General features: G+C 50.7%; 2 protein-coding genes across 5 annotated transcripts in view; both read right to left on the bottom strand.

Moving 5' to 3' along the window:
- Window positions 1–3,399, bottom strand: part of ABL1 (ABL proto-oncogene 1, non-receptor tyrosine kinase) — a 149,076-nt gene extending 145,677 nt beyond the window's left edge. The window contains exons 1-2 of one of the 2 annotated variants that reach the window (XM_047768708.1): window positions 2,980–3,397; window positions 1,943–2,401 (exon numbers count right to left, since the gene is read on the bottom strand). In XM_047768708.1, the coding sequence (XP_047624664.1) occupies window positions 1,943–2,078 (136 nt within the window). In that variant the 5' untranslated portion in view covers window positions 2,079–2,401; window positions 2,980–3,397. Of the gene's footprint in view, window positions 1–1,942 lie in introns of both variants that reach the window. The other variant, XM_047768710.1, reaches the window with a different exon arrangement.
- Window positions 3,400–7,471: 4,072 nt separating this feature from the next.
- Window positions 7,472–16,816, bottom strand: EXOSC2 (exosome component 2). Of its 3 annotated transcripts, XR_007133322.1 has the most exons (10): window positions 16,670–16,816; window positions 15,047–15,148; window positions 13,077–13,122; window positions 12,773–12,862; window positions 11,669–11,734; window positions 11,135–11,203; window positions 9,301–9,477; window positions 8,542–8,670; window positions 8,140–8,252; window positions 7,472–8,046 (listed from the first exon to the last, which is right to left on the bottom strand). XR_007133322.1 is itself a non-coding variant. In XM_047768706.1 (9 exons), the coding sequence occupies exons 1-9, from the start codon at window positions 16,789–16,791 to the stop codon at window positions 7,966–7,968; spliced, it is 882 nt and encodes a 293-aa protein (XP_047624662.1). In that variant the 5' UTR covers window positions 16,792–16,816; the 3' UTR covers window positions 7,472–7,965. The 3 variants fall into 3 exon arrangements, 2 of the variants coding, with proteins under 2 accessions (XP_047624662.1, XP_047624663.1); XM_047768706.1 differs by lacking the exon at window positions 8,140–8,252; XM_047768707.1 differs by lacking the exons at window positions 8,140–8,252; window positions 11,135–11,203; window positions 11,669–11,734.

Here is a 16,816-nt window from a genome sequence, read left to right as displayed (position 1 = left end):
TTCCTCAAGACAACCATTACACCTCAGCATAGGGCAAAAGAACTTCCCAGTTCATCCGCAAAAGATCAAAAAGATGTATATGCAAAAGTCGAGAGTGAATAAAATTAATAATTTTTGCTGTTTCATCAGGAACATTCTTAAGTGAAAACCAAAATTTATTTATTTATTTATTTTTACCATGAATGCATGGCAAGAAGAATATAATGGCTACTACAGTTAGTTGCCACAACCTCGAGTCCTGCTTAGGAGGGTACATTACTTTTGACCATTAGTCCAAAGAAAGCAAGCAACATCTCAGTATTGTGTCGATGTGAAAAGCATTTATACCTGAAAGGACAGAAGGGACATGTAGGGCATTACACTGTTCTATACCAGAAGAGTTTCCTAGAAGTGAGATTACCGGTTCGTTGATAGGTACTTTTTATTTCGTATATATTTTTTGGCCGTGCCTGCTGTATGCAGTTCCTAGACCAGGGCTTGAACCCATGCCACAGCATCAACCCAAGCTACATCAGTGACAGTGCCAGATCCTTAACTTACTTCGCCACCAGGGAACTCTTTGTATATTTTAAATTCTGGTAAGTTTGGCCAAAGCTCTCCAAAAAGTTGGAACCAATTTTCATTATCTAAGGTTGTATGAGCATCACTAGTTAAAAATATTCACTGTGGAATTCCCTGGTGGCTCAGCAGTTAAGGACCCAGCATTGTCACTGCTGTGGCTGTGGCTCTGGTTGGACCCCTGGCCTGGGAACTTCCACCTGCTGCAGTCACAGCCCCCCCCCAAAAAAAACAACTTCACCTTATAAACTCTGAATTTGGGAAGCACCCTAACATATTACTAGATTTGTCTAAAACCAACTAAAATATAACTAATGTTTCAAGGCAAAGTAAAACCCAAGTACCCAGATTATTTAAGAAAATCAAACCTCAACTGTCAAATGCAAGTTCACTGAATAGAGAACTGTTTATTGCAATGATTCATTGTGAAGGACATTATTGAATTTCAAAGCACATGCGACTTGCGCACATCTCAGATTTGCTTATGGAGTGAGTGGGCTCAATTGACATTTTAATATAAAGTACACATTCTGAAAAATGCCGGGCTGCAACGGCACAAAAAGGACACTAATTAACTGGGGCACCGCTGGTCCTGTCACAGACATCACTCTAAGCTGACCCTCAGCTTTAAAGCTTTCTGCAGAATTACTGGACTTGACCAGTATAACATGTACTGTCAGCACTCAAATGCCAACGGTGTTCACGAAAGTGTCACAGACAACCTTTCTTGCCCCAAGTGTCATCTGAAACAGGGAGCGGAGGGAAAAGTTCCACCCACGGGGACAGGGTTACTCCTTGTGTAAGGAGAAGCGACTGAAAGCTGGGGATCCTCAATGCACGTGGAATGCTGCTCCCCCCTTGACTGTTTCCACACGGCTCCCAGGAATTTTCAAGTTCTACTTATGATCAAAAAGGCCAAGGACATTACTGTCAACTAGGACTTGTGGTTTTTAACTTTGCGGGGAGCACCAACCCCTCCGTGGACAGGAGAACAGTTCTCTGTAGATAAAGTTGTAAAGGATCCACACGCCTCAGGGGAAGGAAGGGCCCGCGCCTTAGGTCAGAGCCGAATCATGGACTCTGGATCCTGAGAAATGACTTAAGTCCAACCTCCCCAGGCACCTGGAATAGGAAAATGGCTTGTCCAAGGTCAACGGTGAGTTAGAAATGGAATCGGGCAAGAAGTAAGCAACTCAGAGATTTTGAAGCAAGCCAACCAGTGTCACCAAGTAACGTTTTCTCATACAAAGAAAGTTCCAACAGAAACCAAGAGATAACTACAGCAACAGAAGTTTTAAGTAGAACCTAAAGGAACCCACGCGAGTGCCGTGGTTCAAAAATTCCTAAGCTGAAAACAGGACCAGAAAGCTTGCAAGGCACTCACCATGTTCCACAAAAACATTGCAGTGTGGGCCCCCGTGTCTCGAGGAGTCCTTCTTCCCTGCGCCTTTGATAAAGTGCAGGGCAGGCAAACTTGGCCGTCTTTGGTCCCCAAGAACTTTTCCAGGCTGCTGCCCCATAAAGTAACAGTAGGCACCCCTTTCCGGAAGAGGGTTCAAGATCTTTCAGAATGGGCAGTGAGCTAGAAGGAAAACAGTATGTATGTGGGATTTCACATTCACTGCCTCGCCACAAGTCAGTCACTGAGGTCAGTCACAACAAGGCATCTTCTTCCATAAGGAAAGGAAGCGAAGGTTTCAGGTTGACAATGTGTAAACAGGAGTTCCGATTATTTTCGCAGTTGATCAACTTGAAGTCATATCATGGCAATGGGACCCAAGTTGCTTGCTTTTGTGTCCTTTACTGGCTGAGTAACAGCTTCTTCCCTTTCAAGGAGAAAAACCTAAACAGAAATATTCACAGGGGATGCTGTAAGACGGTCAGTAAGGCTCAAGTCATTTCGAGTCCCACACATCAAGGAAGTGTTGCTTGTCTTTGGATGCTCCTCCAGAACTTTTCCTGGGGAAGTCACCCACCCCCTATCTCGGTGTCTTCATCTTCCGCGGCAGATTTCCTGCCGCACTAGCTGCCGCTCCTCGCCTGCTTCTCTACCCTGCTCTCCGGAAAAGGACACGGGTCACCCGGCCTTCAGAGAGAGCTGGCCCTCGACTCTGACAAGAAGGAATGCATTGCCAGCAACTTTTAAGTCCGCTTTTTAAAAGGCCTGTGAAACCAGTCCAGGCTTTTCCTTTGCATTAAAGTTTCTGGCTGGGCTGAGACTAAGGGGGCCGTAGGTGACATTGGAAGAAGTCAGGGCATTAGAGGCTCACGGGAGCAACCTGGGGGCAAGGGGAGGCCACTTGACAGCAGGAAGGGGATTTGAATGGGGGCTCCGAGGCCACACTTGAACCCAGGAGGCAGGAGCAAGGGGCGGCTCGGGGGTAAGAGGGAGGCTGCCAGGGCGGGGCTCGGGCGGCTTACTTCGGGAGCGACGCTCCTCCACGCCTCAGGAATCGGGGTGTCCCAGGTCTGGGGAAAGAGACCACCCTCAGGGTCCCAGAGTCGGGGCTGGGCTGGAAGGGGCGAAGGACTCTCGAGGCTCCGAGGGCGGGAAGCGGGCGGAGGGGGGTAGGCCCGGCCGCCTCAGCTGCCCCTAACCTGGGGGGGGGGTCTCTGCCAGAGACACCCCCTCCCCCGGCCCCGGACGTTGCTACGGCCGCCGCCGTCAGGCGGTCACATCCCCCGAGCTCCGCCGCGGGACCCAACCTCCCCCAGCAGGTTAGGGCCGTGGGCAACGGAAGGGCTCCTCAACCGCAGGACCCGGGAACCGGCTCCGGCTCCAGCGCTGCTCAGGGACGGTCACCGACCCCCGTGGCCGCCATGATGGATTACGAGCAGCTCCACAACGAGGCCAGGCCCCGCCCCTGGCCCCGCCCCCGGTGACGTCCCGTGCGCACCTCGCGGGGACCCGGACCCTCTCGGCGCCGCTTTCGGGTACGCCGCAGCGCCTTTCGGCTCCAGTCTCCTTGCCCGCGAGAGCCGGGTCCTGCAGGACCTGTTAAAATGTGTTTTTTTCCCGAGAGCAAGGCGAGTGGTAAGGAAGCTCCCGCCTCCCCTGTACTGCCTTTGGTTCGCGAGAATCCGGGTCAGGGCTCTCTCCTGCACCCCATTGGCCAGTAGGGACAGTAGAGTAGAGCTTCTAGCCAACCACCTTCGGCGCAGCTCGCAAGGCGTGGCGGGAGTTGTGGTCCTGTGGCGCCCGCCCCTGTCGGTGCTCACCCGAGGCTTGCCCTCTGCTCCCGACTCCTGAGCTTCGGTCCCGCCCTCCTGGGAGCCGGTGAACTCTAGCCGGCTTCGCGCAGGGCTGGCCAATGTCTCCCCTGAGCTGTTAGTAGACCGGCGAGAAACCAAAGCAAGGAGAAAACTGCGGATTGGATTTTCCCAGAACCGGAGTTGGATTACTTCCTTGAGCCTCTTTGAGAAAATTTAGCTCGCTCCTGGAAACCAAGGTATTTGGTGCCTTCACCGCTCCACCCCCCGCCTCCATTCCCACCTTTTCTCCAAGAAACATAAATATTAGTACCAGCGAAAAATAAACAACTGGAAAGCATCCGACAGACTGCTAACGAATTATTTCTTCGGAATATCAGGAGGCTCATTCTAAAGAAACAGCATTTGTTAAGAGCCTTTCGGAGGCTAAGCCAGGCACAATCACAGACGTTTGGGTGAGCAGGAAACTTTGAACTTATACAGTGATGTGTGTTAATTTTTTCTCAATAAAACTGGGGGAATAAAAGGGGAGGGGTTAAAACAGTTCAGAGGTGTACAGGTATTCACATGAAAACTTCTTAGCCGAGATTGTTTAGTAGGCCTGCAGAGCTAGCCAGTGACCCAGACACACCAAATCCACACCTGCCATAACCCATTTAAATATGCAACTAAAGTGTACCCTAACCCCCAATTCACCACTCCCCATGACTCCCCAGAGCAGTGCACCTACCAGACCAGGATATACCCATTTCTAAGGGGATCCACTCATCACAACACGGGTCTATACTAGGCTCTATTACGCTTTTCATAAACTGGATGCTCATTTAATCCTCACTGCAGACAGCGAGGCATGTAATATCATTCCCCATACACAGATGAGGTGACTTATGGTGGGCTAGTTCTGTAAGAGTCACTATTTGAGCCCAGACTGACCTTGCTCCAAAGCCTTTGGTTTTTTTTGTTGTACCACTCCCATTACTGTTGACCTAACATTAGGCAATTGACTTCTTAGAAGTCGCTACTATTAGTGGGGGGGACACCATGGTCATAGTACAGACACTGTACTTTCCATTATTGGATGGTGTATTTTAGACATTTCTGCCGGATTGGGAAATGGTGCTGATGAGTTTATAGATATTGGCTTCAAAAGAGTCACTGGGAAGTACTGAATTAGGAAGCCTACGAAAACATGTGCCCAAATTTAGAACTGGAGTTTACCTTCAGATGTTGATTGGGTTAGCTTTGCTGTCAGAAAGTAGTCTGGCTGATGAACTTGGTCCTGGCTTGCAGCTTATTCTTCAAACTTCAACACCCTTGTTCCCTTTACTCACCCATTATCTTATCCTGATGAGCACCCTAATTTTTCTCTTCGAAGATTTTGCTTTTCATTCCTATTCATGCTTTAATCATTTCTTGCAAATCTTCATTCTTCACTCTCTAGTTTAGCTTAAAGTTGAGCCATCAAACCAGAACGCTTACTGACCCTCGTTGCTTCTTGAACCAACATTCAGTCACGAGCACTGAGCTCCTGTGTGCAGAGCACTGTCCTAGGTGCTGGGATACAGCTGAGGCAGGGAGGAGACTCATCCTTGTCCTCCCAGAGCATACATGGGAGGGAAAGGCAATGAGCAAAACAGTAAAAATTCAAAGTACTGGTCTCAAGAAAAAAAAAAAAAAACCCTCACAAAAACCAAGAAAACCCAAAGTATTGGTCTCAATACGGGAAATGAGATTTCCAGACCCCATGTCCTTTCCTTTTCCAACCCACCTCTGAAGGGTTGCTTTATAATCGCTCTTGAGCTTAAACCTACTGATTCATATTTGCTAATGAGCCGAACTAAGGCACTTTCATTCTCTGCATGGCTTTCATTTATAAACGGCGGTTGTGTCAAATTTTGTGAGGTTATTGTGAGGATCACGTGGGATCTCGTTTCCCACAGATTGAGACTATGCTTCATCAAAGAGGAGAGGCCAACTGCACTGGATTTACAGGTTTAGCCCTCGTCTCCATGGCTTGCTTGCTACCATTTTCTAGCTGTAGGCTAACCCCAAGCCCAGACTGTATACTTTTTCGAGTGACGCACTGGGTAACACTCGTGAGGGCTTAAAAACTAGAATCCAGAGCCCAGCAAATGCCTGACAACCAGAAGTAAATAAATGTTGCCAAATGTGAACAAATCTCTTTAAGCTCATATACTGCATTAAGAGTGACTCAGTTCAATCTAATTTTGTCCTCACTCACCCTTTGTTTATAAAGCAAAGCAACACATGAGTTGCTTTCAGTACCAGTGTAAAAATTTCAGCTTTTTTTTTTTTTTCCCCCCAAACTTACTAGAGTGACACTTAACAAGGGCACCCTCTAGTGGGGCCACAGAAAGTGAATAATCACCAAAAGGTGCTTTCAGACCGTTATATATTTTCACCTAGGTAATCACTATTCAGCATATACAGAATGAACAGCATAGGCTGGCCGCTTGGGAGACGAAGTGGGGATAAATTTTCATGGAACCCTGGCCCTGGTCAAAACCAACCCAAACCAAGGATGCAGGCTCCCATCCTTTCCCATTCCCGTCTCTCAAGGGGCAGACAACTGGAAATCTGTTCTCGGAAATGACAAGTGAGCAAATCTAAAGTTGCAATATTGCCTAGACAATATTCAGTTGTATATACAATACAACATCGCCTATACAGTATTTAGCTGTCTGCAAGCTGCTCAAAACAGGTGATACACTTGGGAGAGGAATAAAAAAGAGAGAAAATGTGAGTAGTGTTATAACAGACATGTAAAAAATAGTTCACCAAATAGCCCTCTCATGTAGAGACTTTTTTTTTTTTTTTTTTTTGCTTTTTAGGGCAACACTTGTGGCACACGGAGCTTCCCAGGCTAGGGGTCCAATTGTAGCTACAGCTGCCAGCCCACACCACAGACACAACACCACCAGATCCAAGCCACATCTGCGACCTACACCACTGCTCATGGCAACACTGGATCCTTAACCCACTGAGTGAGGCCAGGGATCGAACCTGTAACCTCATGGTTCCTAGTTGCGTTTGTTTCCACTGCACCACAATGGGAACTCCCATATAGCAACTTTTAAAAAAGGTTTCTCAAAGCCTCAATCGGGGAACCATTTTTAGACAGTCATCAGAAAAACAACACGTAGGAATTCTAGCCTTTCTCAGTGAGAACTTTAGCATCTTGTTTTTAACCTTTTAACCCTGATTATTCAAAGCTTAATGCATTACTGCTCCAATCATAGGAGAAAAACACCTTTCCTTCCCCATTTTCATTTTTCTTTTCTTTTTTAGGGCTGCACCTGCAGCATATGGAAGTTCCTGGGCTAGAAGTCAAAATGGAGCTGCAGCTACCGGCCTCTGCCACAGCCACACCAGATCAGAGCCGCGTCTCTGACCTACACCGCTCATGGCAATGCCGGATCCTTAACCCACTCACTGACCGAGGCCAGGGATCAAACCTCCATCCTTACGGGTGCTAGTCGGGTTCTTAACCTGCTCAGCCATGATGGCAACTCTCCCATTTTCATTTTTCTTACTTTGTTTTCATGTTTATCAGAGCACTCAAAACATCCATCCTGTTACTGATAATTCACCTTGTTACAAATCATCTCCAAGGCAGGACAGACGGAGGCAGCCTGGTGTTGAAACATGTGCATCTACCACCAAGAGGAACACGCAGTGGGAATAAGATTCCAACCGAGCAAAAGCCTGCTTGGTTACTTTATTCTTCCCTTTGACTCCTTTACCGACTATATTCATCAGTGTTGTACTTGAGCTGCAGGAGGTGGGGGAACAGGGGCCAGAAGAAATAATCTGGGGGTCAGGGAGGCCACGTTTTTACGGGGCAATTTCAAGGGGGCCGCGTGCCTTGTGAAGTGATGGTGCGCAGGAGACAAAAGCTGTCCTGTATGGTTCCAGGAACAAGTCCGCTCGGCTGGAACACTTCGTGCTTTTAAAGCCCTGAAACCACCCCTAGTACTGGGACTCTGTGGGCAACCCAAGGGGCCAGCTGCTGTTCACCGTCCCAGGCTCTGCCTTAAAACAGGAGAAAGCAGGTCTTCCACGGGAGGCAGCCCAGGGTGGGTCGAGTGACGAGTGCCCCAGCCCTGAATCGGGGCCTTTGCTTTCAGGGACTGCTCCGGCCGGGCACACTCAGTCCTGTCCTCCACCTGCTTCTCCTTACCCCTCCTGTTCCAGAAGCCTCTGGCGTGTCTCCATCACAATTTCCTCCATTACTTCTGGCTTTAAGATGTCTTTGATCTGGAATGGAAAAGAAAAAAGGTACTTGTTCAATCAACATGCACACCACCACGCCAATCCAAACGTGGAAACCCAACTGTGGTTAACACAAACCTTCTGCTTTCCTTTCATTATCAGAGGATATCCAGCTTAGGACATCCGCGAGATTCTCTGGGATAGAGCGGACAGGAACCAAGACAGTACTGGGACATTCACGAGAAAGACAGCTAAAATTTGGGAGGGACAAGATGAAGTCCAGAGGGGAGCTATCATAAACCAGCCCCGCCTGGCACCTCCACCCCTGCCCCCCTCCCCGAATCCTTATATGGACATCAGACATTGAGAACATTACTAGTATCTTGGGGAAAGTGCCACCAGACACCCAATAAAGCGCTCCACCAAATCAGTTCATGGTAAAGGTATTTGGGTGCCTGCTATCTGAGGAAGCACAGAGCAGATGACACTTAGCGCCTGCTCAGAGATCAAGGCGGAAAAGGGGAGCCCTGCGTGGGGTACCTGATGTGGAAGGGATGCCTCGTAGCAGTACAGGATGCTGGTATCAAACAGCATCACCCTCTGGGTTACCAGCGAGACGATGCAGTTCCGCAGCCGGGAAATCACCTCTCGATCCGCAAGGGAGACAGGCTACCAGGGATGCCCAGCGAAAGGGGGGAATAAAATAAGGACCAACATAAGCAAATGGTAACAGAAAACCACAGAAGCCATTTACAACCCAGGCAGTATCATTCTGGGACGCTGCACCAACCCAGCAGGAACTCCAAGGGAGACTAAAAGGATGGCTTAGGAGTTCCCGTTGTGGCACAGCAGAAATGAATCCGACTAGGAACCATGAGGTTGCAGGTGTGATCCCTGGCCTCGCTCAGTGGGTTAAGGACCCAGCGTTGCCGTGAGCTGTGGTGTAGGTCGCAGATGTGGCTCGGATCCTGCACTGCTGTGGCTGTGGTGCAGGCCGGCAGCTGTAGCTCCAATTGGACCCGTAGCCGGGGAACCTCCATATGCCATGGGTGTGGCCCTAAAAAAGCAAAAAAAAAAAGGATGGCTTTGGCTATTACCCTGCAACTCTGCCATCTCTGCCAACAAAGATCAAGCCATCTCCTCAGAATGAGAGGGCAATACAATGTTCTGAATGCACCTCAATGCAAATTCAAACCGGGTCAACTACAGCAGCAATTAAGCAGGGAGCGTCCCCACTGGCCACACAAGCACGGCACAGACCCAGTGCCACTCGGCCCCAACAGCAGCGATGGCACTCACCTCCAGGTTTGCAATGAAGCCCCCTGCCTCCTCCTCTTTGTGCTCAGGCGTTGGGTAGATCCAGATGAAGCCATTGTTGCCCAGAATCACGGAGGCACCACATGGCAGGTCATGGAAGTGAGTCTTCTGCCGTTTTACCAGGGAGGGGGAAACCTGAACCAAAACGCCCTGACCCAGCTAAAAAAAACACATCGTAAATTGGGTCACCACAGGATCACCAGGGAGGGGAATGAGAAGCAAGCAGGGTAGAGTGTGTCCCGGTTACACTGGAATTAGGCCCTTCTGTGGACAGTTGCTCCGATGTGCACACGCACACAGTGGCTCTGCCCAGAACACTCTGGATGCATCCCGCTCTTTACATCCCAGCAGATGACTCGCGGTCTCTTGTCCACCACCTATTCTCCCGTGTAATCATCCCCACTTTCTAATCCAGGGCTGTCCGAGAAGCTGGAGCCAATGAGGACATGGGCTCGAGCCTCTTACGGGCCAGAGAGCACTGTTCTCTTCCGCCTTGACCCTACGCCTATCTTGCCCACGAAATGTGTGCCACTGGACAAGGGGACTGGCTGAGGGCTGGTACAGATCCATCCACCCCCGGTCTGCCGGTCAACTCAAGGCCCACCCTGGCTGAGGGGCCGTCTACTTCAGACCCACGTGCAGGGCAGCGTCCCCTTGCCTACTTCAAGGACGTGAACGTGATTGGCTACAGCCCTTCTACTAAGGACAGAGGATTTTGTTCCACTCAGAAAATGAACGCTCACCCAGTTAAAGCCAAGAGATGAATAAATCACAATCTGTTTTGCAAAGTATGCGGTCATTTAAAAAGTAGCCTGGGGGTTCCCACTGTGGCTCAGCAGAAACGAATCTGACTAGGAACCATGAGGCTGTGGGTTTGATCCCCGGCCTCGCTCAGTGGGTTAAGGATCCAGCGTTGCCGTGAGCTGTGGTGTATAGGTTGCAGACACAGTTCAGATCTGGCGTTGCTGTGACTGTGGCTGTGGCTGGTGGTTACAGCTCCAATTCCACCTCTAGCCTGGGAACATCCATATGCCATGGGTGCAGCCCTAAAAAGACCAAAAAAAAAAAAAAGTAGCCTCAATAACATCCCTTTAAAAAAGAAATGCAGTGAAATTTCCCATTTAGAGGCTCAAGCAGCAAACCCATCTTTCCTAACAATCTCCATCTTACTGACTGGCTGTCTGTCTTAGGGCCATCCTGTTTCAGCAGCCCTCCACCTCCCACTGTTCCCAGGACTATGTCTCAGTGCAAATGCAATGTAATGCTGCCATGCCCTCAACAGATGGCAGGGGCACAGGGCCACAGGGCATGGGGGCTCTTCTGCCAGAACATCTCCTCAGTAAAAAAGGTCAAGTGCTGTCATCCTTTGCAATGCTGCCAACAGTGTCACTCAGCGTCGGGGACAGCAGTGCACTAACGCCTAACTGCTCGGCTTCTTTTTTTTTTTTTTGTCTTTTGTCTTTGTTGTTGTTGTTGTTGCTATTTCTTGGGCCGCTCCCGTGGCACATGGAGGTTCCCAGGCTAGGGGTTGAATCGGAGCTGCAGCCACCCACCCACGCCAGAGCCACAGCAACGCGGGATCCGAGCCGCGTCTGCAACCTACACCACAGCTCACGGCAACGCCGGATCATTAACCCACTGAGCAAGGGCAGGGACCGAACCCACAACCTCATGGTTCCTAGTCGGATTCGTTAACCACTGCGCCACGACGGGAACTCCTGCTCGGCTTCTTTAAAGGGAATTCCCGAGAGCGCAGGGGAATTGGAAATGGATGTGAAGTCAGTTGGCAAATGGGAATGGCCGGAGCCCAGCTTACTTTTCCGTATTTGAGACTCCTCGTGTGCAGAGAGACGGCCCCGTCAGAGAACACTGCCTGGACCTCAGCCTGGCCGGGTTCCGGATGAAGGAACAAACATTCTCACGTCACCTGCCTCCCTGGCCCCCCCCTCCAGCCTTTCCTCTCAGGTCCAACCTCCTGCCCGAGGCTGTAGACAGACCCGGAGGTCACACTGCTGTGACCATGGAGGTCATGGACAACCTGACACCACCTTTTCTCCTTCCTGGGAGAAATGCTCCCATCGTTAGGAAAATGCGAGCTAGCTTAGAGCCTGGGCCACCGTAAGTTACAAGACCCAAGGACAGGACGGAGCGGCAGCAGGTCTGAACAAGAGCTGGAGGGCCGGCCAGGGTGAAGGAGGTGCGGAAAGGCTGCTGCAGAGCCCTTCACACTCGGTCAAGGACTCAGATCCCTGCCGGGATGATGCGTCCCCTGTGGGAGGCCTACAAGGGGAGCCCCGCGCCCCAGCTCCCTAGCAGACAGGAAGACGCCGGAACGCAGCAGGCAGGATACACTGATAAGGTCCCCTTCCTGCAAGAAGCCCCTCATCGCCAGCTCGTCCTCTGCCGATCTTCTCCTCTGGAATGCAGAGACAGGGCCACGTTACTGAAGGCAGGTCCAGGAGGGAGCTCTCTCCACCCTCCCTTCTCTCTCACTTCCTCTGAGGTCTCTGAAGCCAGCCACTGCGTTCATACGGCCGAGTGGGTAACCTGTGCCACTCAAGGAAGATGAAGCGACGGCCACTGCTTTCCATCTTACAGGCTTCCCACAGCTCCTCCTCTCCTTCCTCTGGATAAAACTCCAGCTCCTTCCATGATATTCCAGACCCGCCCAATCTAGCGTGGCCCGCTCTGCGGTGCCTTCCTCCTGTGGCTGCCCGCCCCGCTCCAGTGGGACCCACCACCTCTGGCTTCGCTCGATCTCTGCTCACGCGTTCCAATGTCAGACTCCCTGAACTCACTGCCGAAATCCTACCCAGCCTTCAAGGATCAACTCCAGCACCCCTCTTTCCTTTGAGCTCTTCTCGGTGAAATTATTCACTCCTTTTGTACGTGGTTCACCCTGGGGCTGCCAGGAACCGTCTCCCAGACCCCCTCTAGTCTGTAAGCTCTCCCAGACACTCGGTCCTGCCTCTTGATCATGCCCTTCTCCAGAAAGCCTGGCACAGCGAGCCTCTCTGTAGAGAAGATGTGGGACTGAAGAGAAAGCTGAACTGTGGCCTTTTACAAAAGGATCCAGCTTAGGGACTGTGGTCGTCTGAAATGACCAAAAGCCACTGAGTGCGTGAAAAGATAATCTAAACATGACTTTTCAAGTCACGCCTTCTGGGAGCGAAGCTGGTACACCCAGAAAAGGAAAGCGATTAGCACCACACATCTGAGAGCGTCTCCCAGCCCTCTTTCGGGATCGGTCCCCCGGGGACCTTCCAGATCTTACCATACACCATTTGCTGCCTAAGCTGGGAGGCCTGGGCCAAGTGAAAAGCCTCCGTGTACATCCGGGCAGCACAAAGAGTGGTCAAAGTGGCAGCTTCAGTGGAAAGCAAAGTACTCGGGTGAAGCAAAGGACCCCAGAGCCCTCGCCAACCAACTGTCCAGTCCCGCCGGAGACCCTCACCAGCTCTCCTCCGGGAAGGTTCATGGATGACAGAAGCAGGACCGAGTCCAGCCGGGAGTTGGTCTCCACTTTCCACCTCTTCTGTTGCACCTACAGACAAAGAAACCCCGAACCTGGACACATACCCAGGGGCCAGAGCGCACACTGTAGACAACTGATAACCCCAAACGTAACCAAGCAACCATTTACGTCGAAACACAGCACCTGCCTCGGTCAGGTAACGGCATCTAGAATGAAGATCCCATTCACTAGGTCACCAGCTTGCTTCTACTTTGTAAAAACCAGCCTGGCACACTTTACTTACCTCCGTGATTCTCCCCACTACAATGTCCCCCACTTCACCATTATATCTGAAAGATGAAACAAAAGGTCACCCATTAGTGAAAAGACTTTAACACGAGACCAAATCCCACTGGAAAGGTCAGTTAAACCAGACTGGGGGGGGGGGTTGGTTAGGCACCACATTTATTTAATTTATCTAACTACACTCTAGACTCATTTTTAGGAACTGATAGCTTCAAAACATTCCTATACATACAGCCTCTGTTAACCATTCTTTTTTTTTTTTGACCGCACCTGCGGCAGGCATATGGGAGTTCCCAGGCCAAGGATCGAATCCAAGCCACTGCTGCGGCAATGCTGGATCCTTAACCCACTATGCCCAGCCGGTGATCAAACCTGCACCTCAGCAGCGACCTGAGCTGCTGCAGTTAGATCCTTAACCCGTGGTGCCATAATGGGAACTCCTTCTGTTAACTAGTCTTAAACCATTTATCGCAAGTAGTTCCCTAAGCCTGAAACCCTTTCTTTGTTAACTGCATGAACATGATAAGCAAGGACTCTTTTCTGCTGGGCTCTGGAACCCAGAGGGTGGGTTGTGCATCGGCCAGAGGGGACAGGACATCACCCAAACCGGTCTACTCGCTGTCTCACTCACCCACTGGCTGCCAGTCCCTCGTCCCGCTTCTACTGATGTAGTGTTCCCGACTGAAGGCTCAGTCCTTGGGCCTCCGCCCGTTTCAGCCCACACTCACGTGCTGAGCTCATCCAGCCAGGCGGCTTTACATACTCCCGAGGAGTGTACCCCTCCCCTCAATTCCAGACTCTAGTCGACTGCTGGCTACCCAGCACCTCCACTGGTGAGAATTTGCAAAACACGCCGGAGACAAAGCTTTCCAGCAGCCCCCCGCCCTCCCCCACAGCAAACGGATCCGCTCCTGCTTGTCACCATCTCAGGAAACAGCAACTCCACCTGCTCAAGCCAGAATCCCTGAAGGAACCCTTCATATTTCTCAGTCTCAATCTCTCTTTCTCTCACGTTCCAGAACAAGTCCAGCAATGGAGCCTACTGCCTCTACCTTTAAAATACAGGCAGAAAATAAAAGGCAGCCAAATTGGAAAGGAAGAAATAAAACTATCTTTTCTTTTCTCATAGACATGGTCTTCTAATATAGAAAATCCCAAAGAATACAAAATCCAACACTTTTTCATGATGAAAACACTCAGAGCACAAAATACATGCTGACGTGGCCACTTCTGCCCACTCCTACTGCCATCACCTTAGTCTAGGTCAGCAGTGCTTCAGACGATGAACCCAGTACGTGAATCTGCTCCCTACCCCTGCCCCGTCCTCCCACAGCAGCCAGTGATTTCATCTAAACAGAAGTCAGACCAGATCCCTCCTCTGCCCTACCTCCTCCAGCGGCTTCCTAGATTTCACAAAGTACAAGTCAAAAATGCTTACCATGTGGAGTTCCTGGGTGGCGCAGTAGGTTAAGGATCTGGCATTGTCACTGCAGCAGCTTGGGTCGCCGCTGTGGTGCAGGTTCAATCCCAGCCCTGGGGAATTTTCACAGGCCTCGAGCTCCTACCACTCCTGCCATCCCCCACCCCGCCTGCTCCCTCTGTTCCAGCCCCACTAGCTTATATTCCGGGGCTAACCTTTACTGAGCCCTTCTAGGTAGGAGGCTCTGTGTGAGTACTTTGCATGCACTGTTCCAGTGCATTCCAGTGCAAATCCTACAAGGTAGGTCATGCTACGCCTCATTTTGCAGAGGAGGAAACCAAAGCTTGGGGAGGTCAGATAACGTGGGGAAACCTCTGAAGCCCAAACCTACCTGTGGTCACCCATCCCCCTCCTTCAGTCACGTGCTCCAAGTCACAGACCTACAGAATGATGGGGCAGGCAGGGATGGGGGACGGAGGGGGTATGCTGTGGCAGAAAGGACCTGGCTGTGCAATTCTGACGCCACAATACACACCTTTTGTTCTCACCTGGTTTTCAAAGCTTTTACACAGATCAGCTTGTTTACTCTCTCCACCGAGCCAGCCACAGACGCAATGAGCTTCTCTTCCCCCATATAGGTCCCATGGCCCCTGTGGCAACAGGAAGACACAAAGGATACTCCAGGTTAACCCTGGAGGTAACAACCACTCCCATCAGGAACAATGTGTTCCTAGGAGTTCCCGTTGTGCCTCAGTGGGTTACAAACCCGACTAGTACCCATGAGGACGCGGGTTCAATCCCAGGCCTCAATCAGTGGGTTAAAGACCCGGCGTTGCTGTGAGCTGTGGTGTAGGTCGCACACACAGCTCAGATATGGCGCTGCTGCGGCATAGGCCAGCAGCTGTAGCTCCAATTCGGCCCCTAGCCTGGGAACTTCCAAAAGCCTCAGGTGCGGCCCTAAAAACAAAGAACAATGTGTTCCTTAAACTTAACAGCCTCCTCCTGCCTGAAAGCCAGATTTTTGTGCCACGCTTCCTAAAACATTCCTTCTTTAAGAGAGATACATGCACCACTTCCCTGTCTGACTCAAGTCTTCTCAAAGGTCACTTTCTCCACCCGTCCCTCGTCACCATCCTGTTTCTCATAGTCGCCCACCCTGCTGCTGCCACGATCCCACCTATGCTGCTTACCTTGCTCGACTGTTTATTTTCTCTACTGCATTTACCACCAAACATTCTGAATCACTTATGCGTTTGCTGTGCTTATCGCTTATTATGTCTCTTCCAGTTAGAACGTAAACTCCACCAGGACAGAGATTTCCCCTCTGTTCAGTGCTGTACCCTAACCACACATGATGTATATACACAATGAGCAAATGAAGGACTGAATCTTAAGATTTCCTGGGATCCAATAACCCCAAACTAAGAGGCTAAAGAGCAATGAATGGTATCAATGCTGTACCTCTCCTATTTGTACAAGCACTTTTCCCCAAAGGGGGAAACAGGCTGAGCATCCACGAGTGTTAATCTATGACCGTGATACAATGGTGAGTTTTGCTTCTTTCCTTAATCGTCACCTCATTTAATCCTCACTACCCTGTTAAATAGTTAATATCACTATTTTACGGATGAGGAAACTGACCTCGGAGAGGTCAGGAACCCAGCTGTCCAACTCGCAAAAGCCTGCCCTCAGATTCAAAGCTGTACATTTGGGTGCATGTAACTCAACATACCTGCATGCTCGAAACCCAAACCATGACTAGTTCCAAAACCATGCACCTGGCTAGGAGATGATGCTGAGGGAGAAGGCGCACACGTCAAAAACGCCCACCGTCCCTCTCAGTCGAAAACTGTTAAGAGGCCCCGGCCCCTAGCCCTCCCCAGGTTTCCCAACGAGGAAGGTCCAGAATTTGGGTCTCAGGCAGAGAGATGAAGAGTCACGGAGATCAGGAGAGGAGGGCTGGGGCAAATGCAGACGGGGACACACACAAGGCAGGGAGTAATAAGCCCGAGGCTTCGAAAACGAGGCGACTAGGATGGTCGGCAGATGTGCCCTGGGTACCGCGAGGGCGTAGGGGAAAGAGAACGGAGGGCCCAGGTTTCGGCCAGCAAGCCACGTGCAGAGCAGTGCAGCCGCTCCTATAGCCCAGAGTCCCCCACGACCCCACGTACCGCATGAAGCCTGTGTCCGTGGTGATCGTGTCCCCTGGCACCACCAGGTGCTTCTTAGTCTCGCGCCCCAGGCTCTCGCTAAGAGGCTTGCGAGCGACAGGAAGCCTCATCTCCATCGCCATCTTGGCGCCAATAACTTGCGCAGGC

The sequence above is a fragment of the Phacochoerus africanus genome, chromosome 2, assembly GCF_016906955.1.
Source record: "Phacochoerus africanus isolate WHEZ1 chromosome 2, ROS_Pafr_v1, whole genome shotgun sequence".
In the NCBI taxonomy this organism is placed as follows: Eukaryota; Metazoa; Chordata; class Mammalia; order Artiodactyla; family Suidae; genus Phacochoerus; species Phacochoerus africanus.
This window is presented reverse-complemented; position numbering and strand designations above follow the sequence as displayed.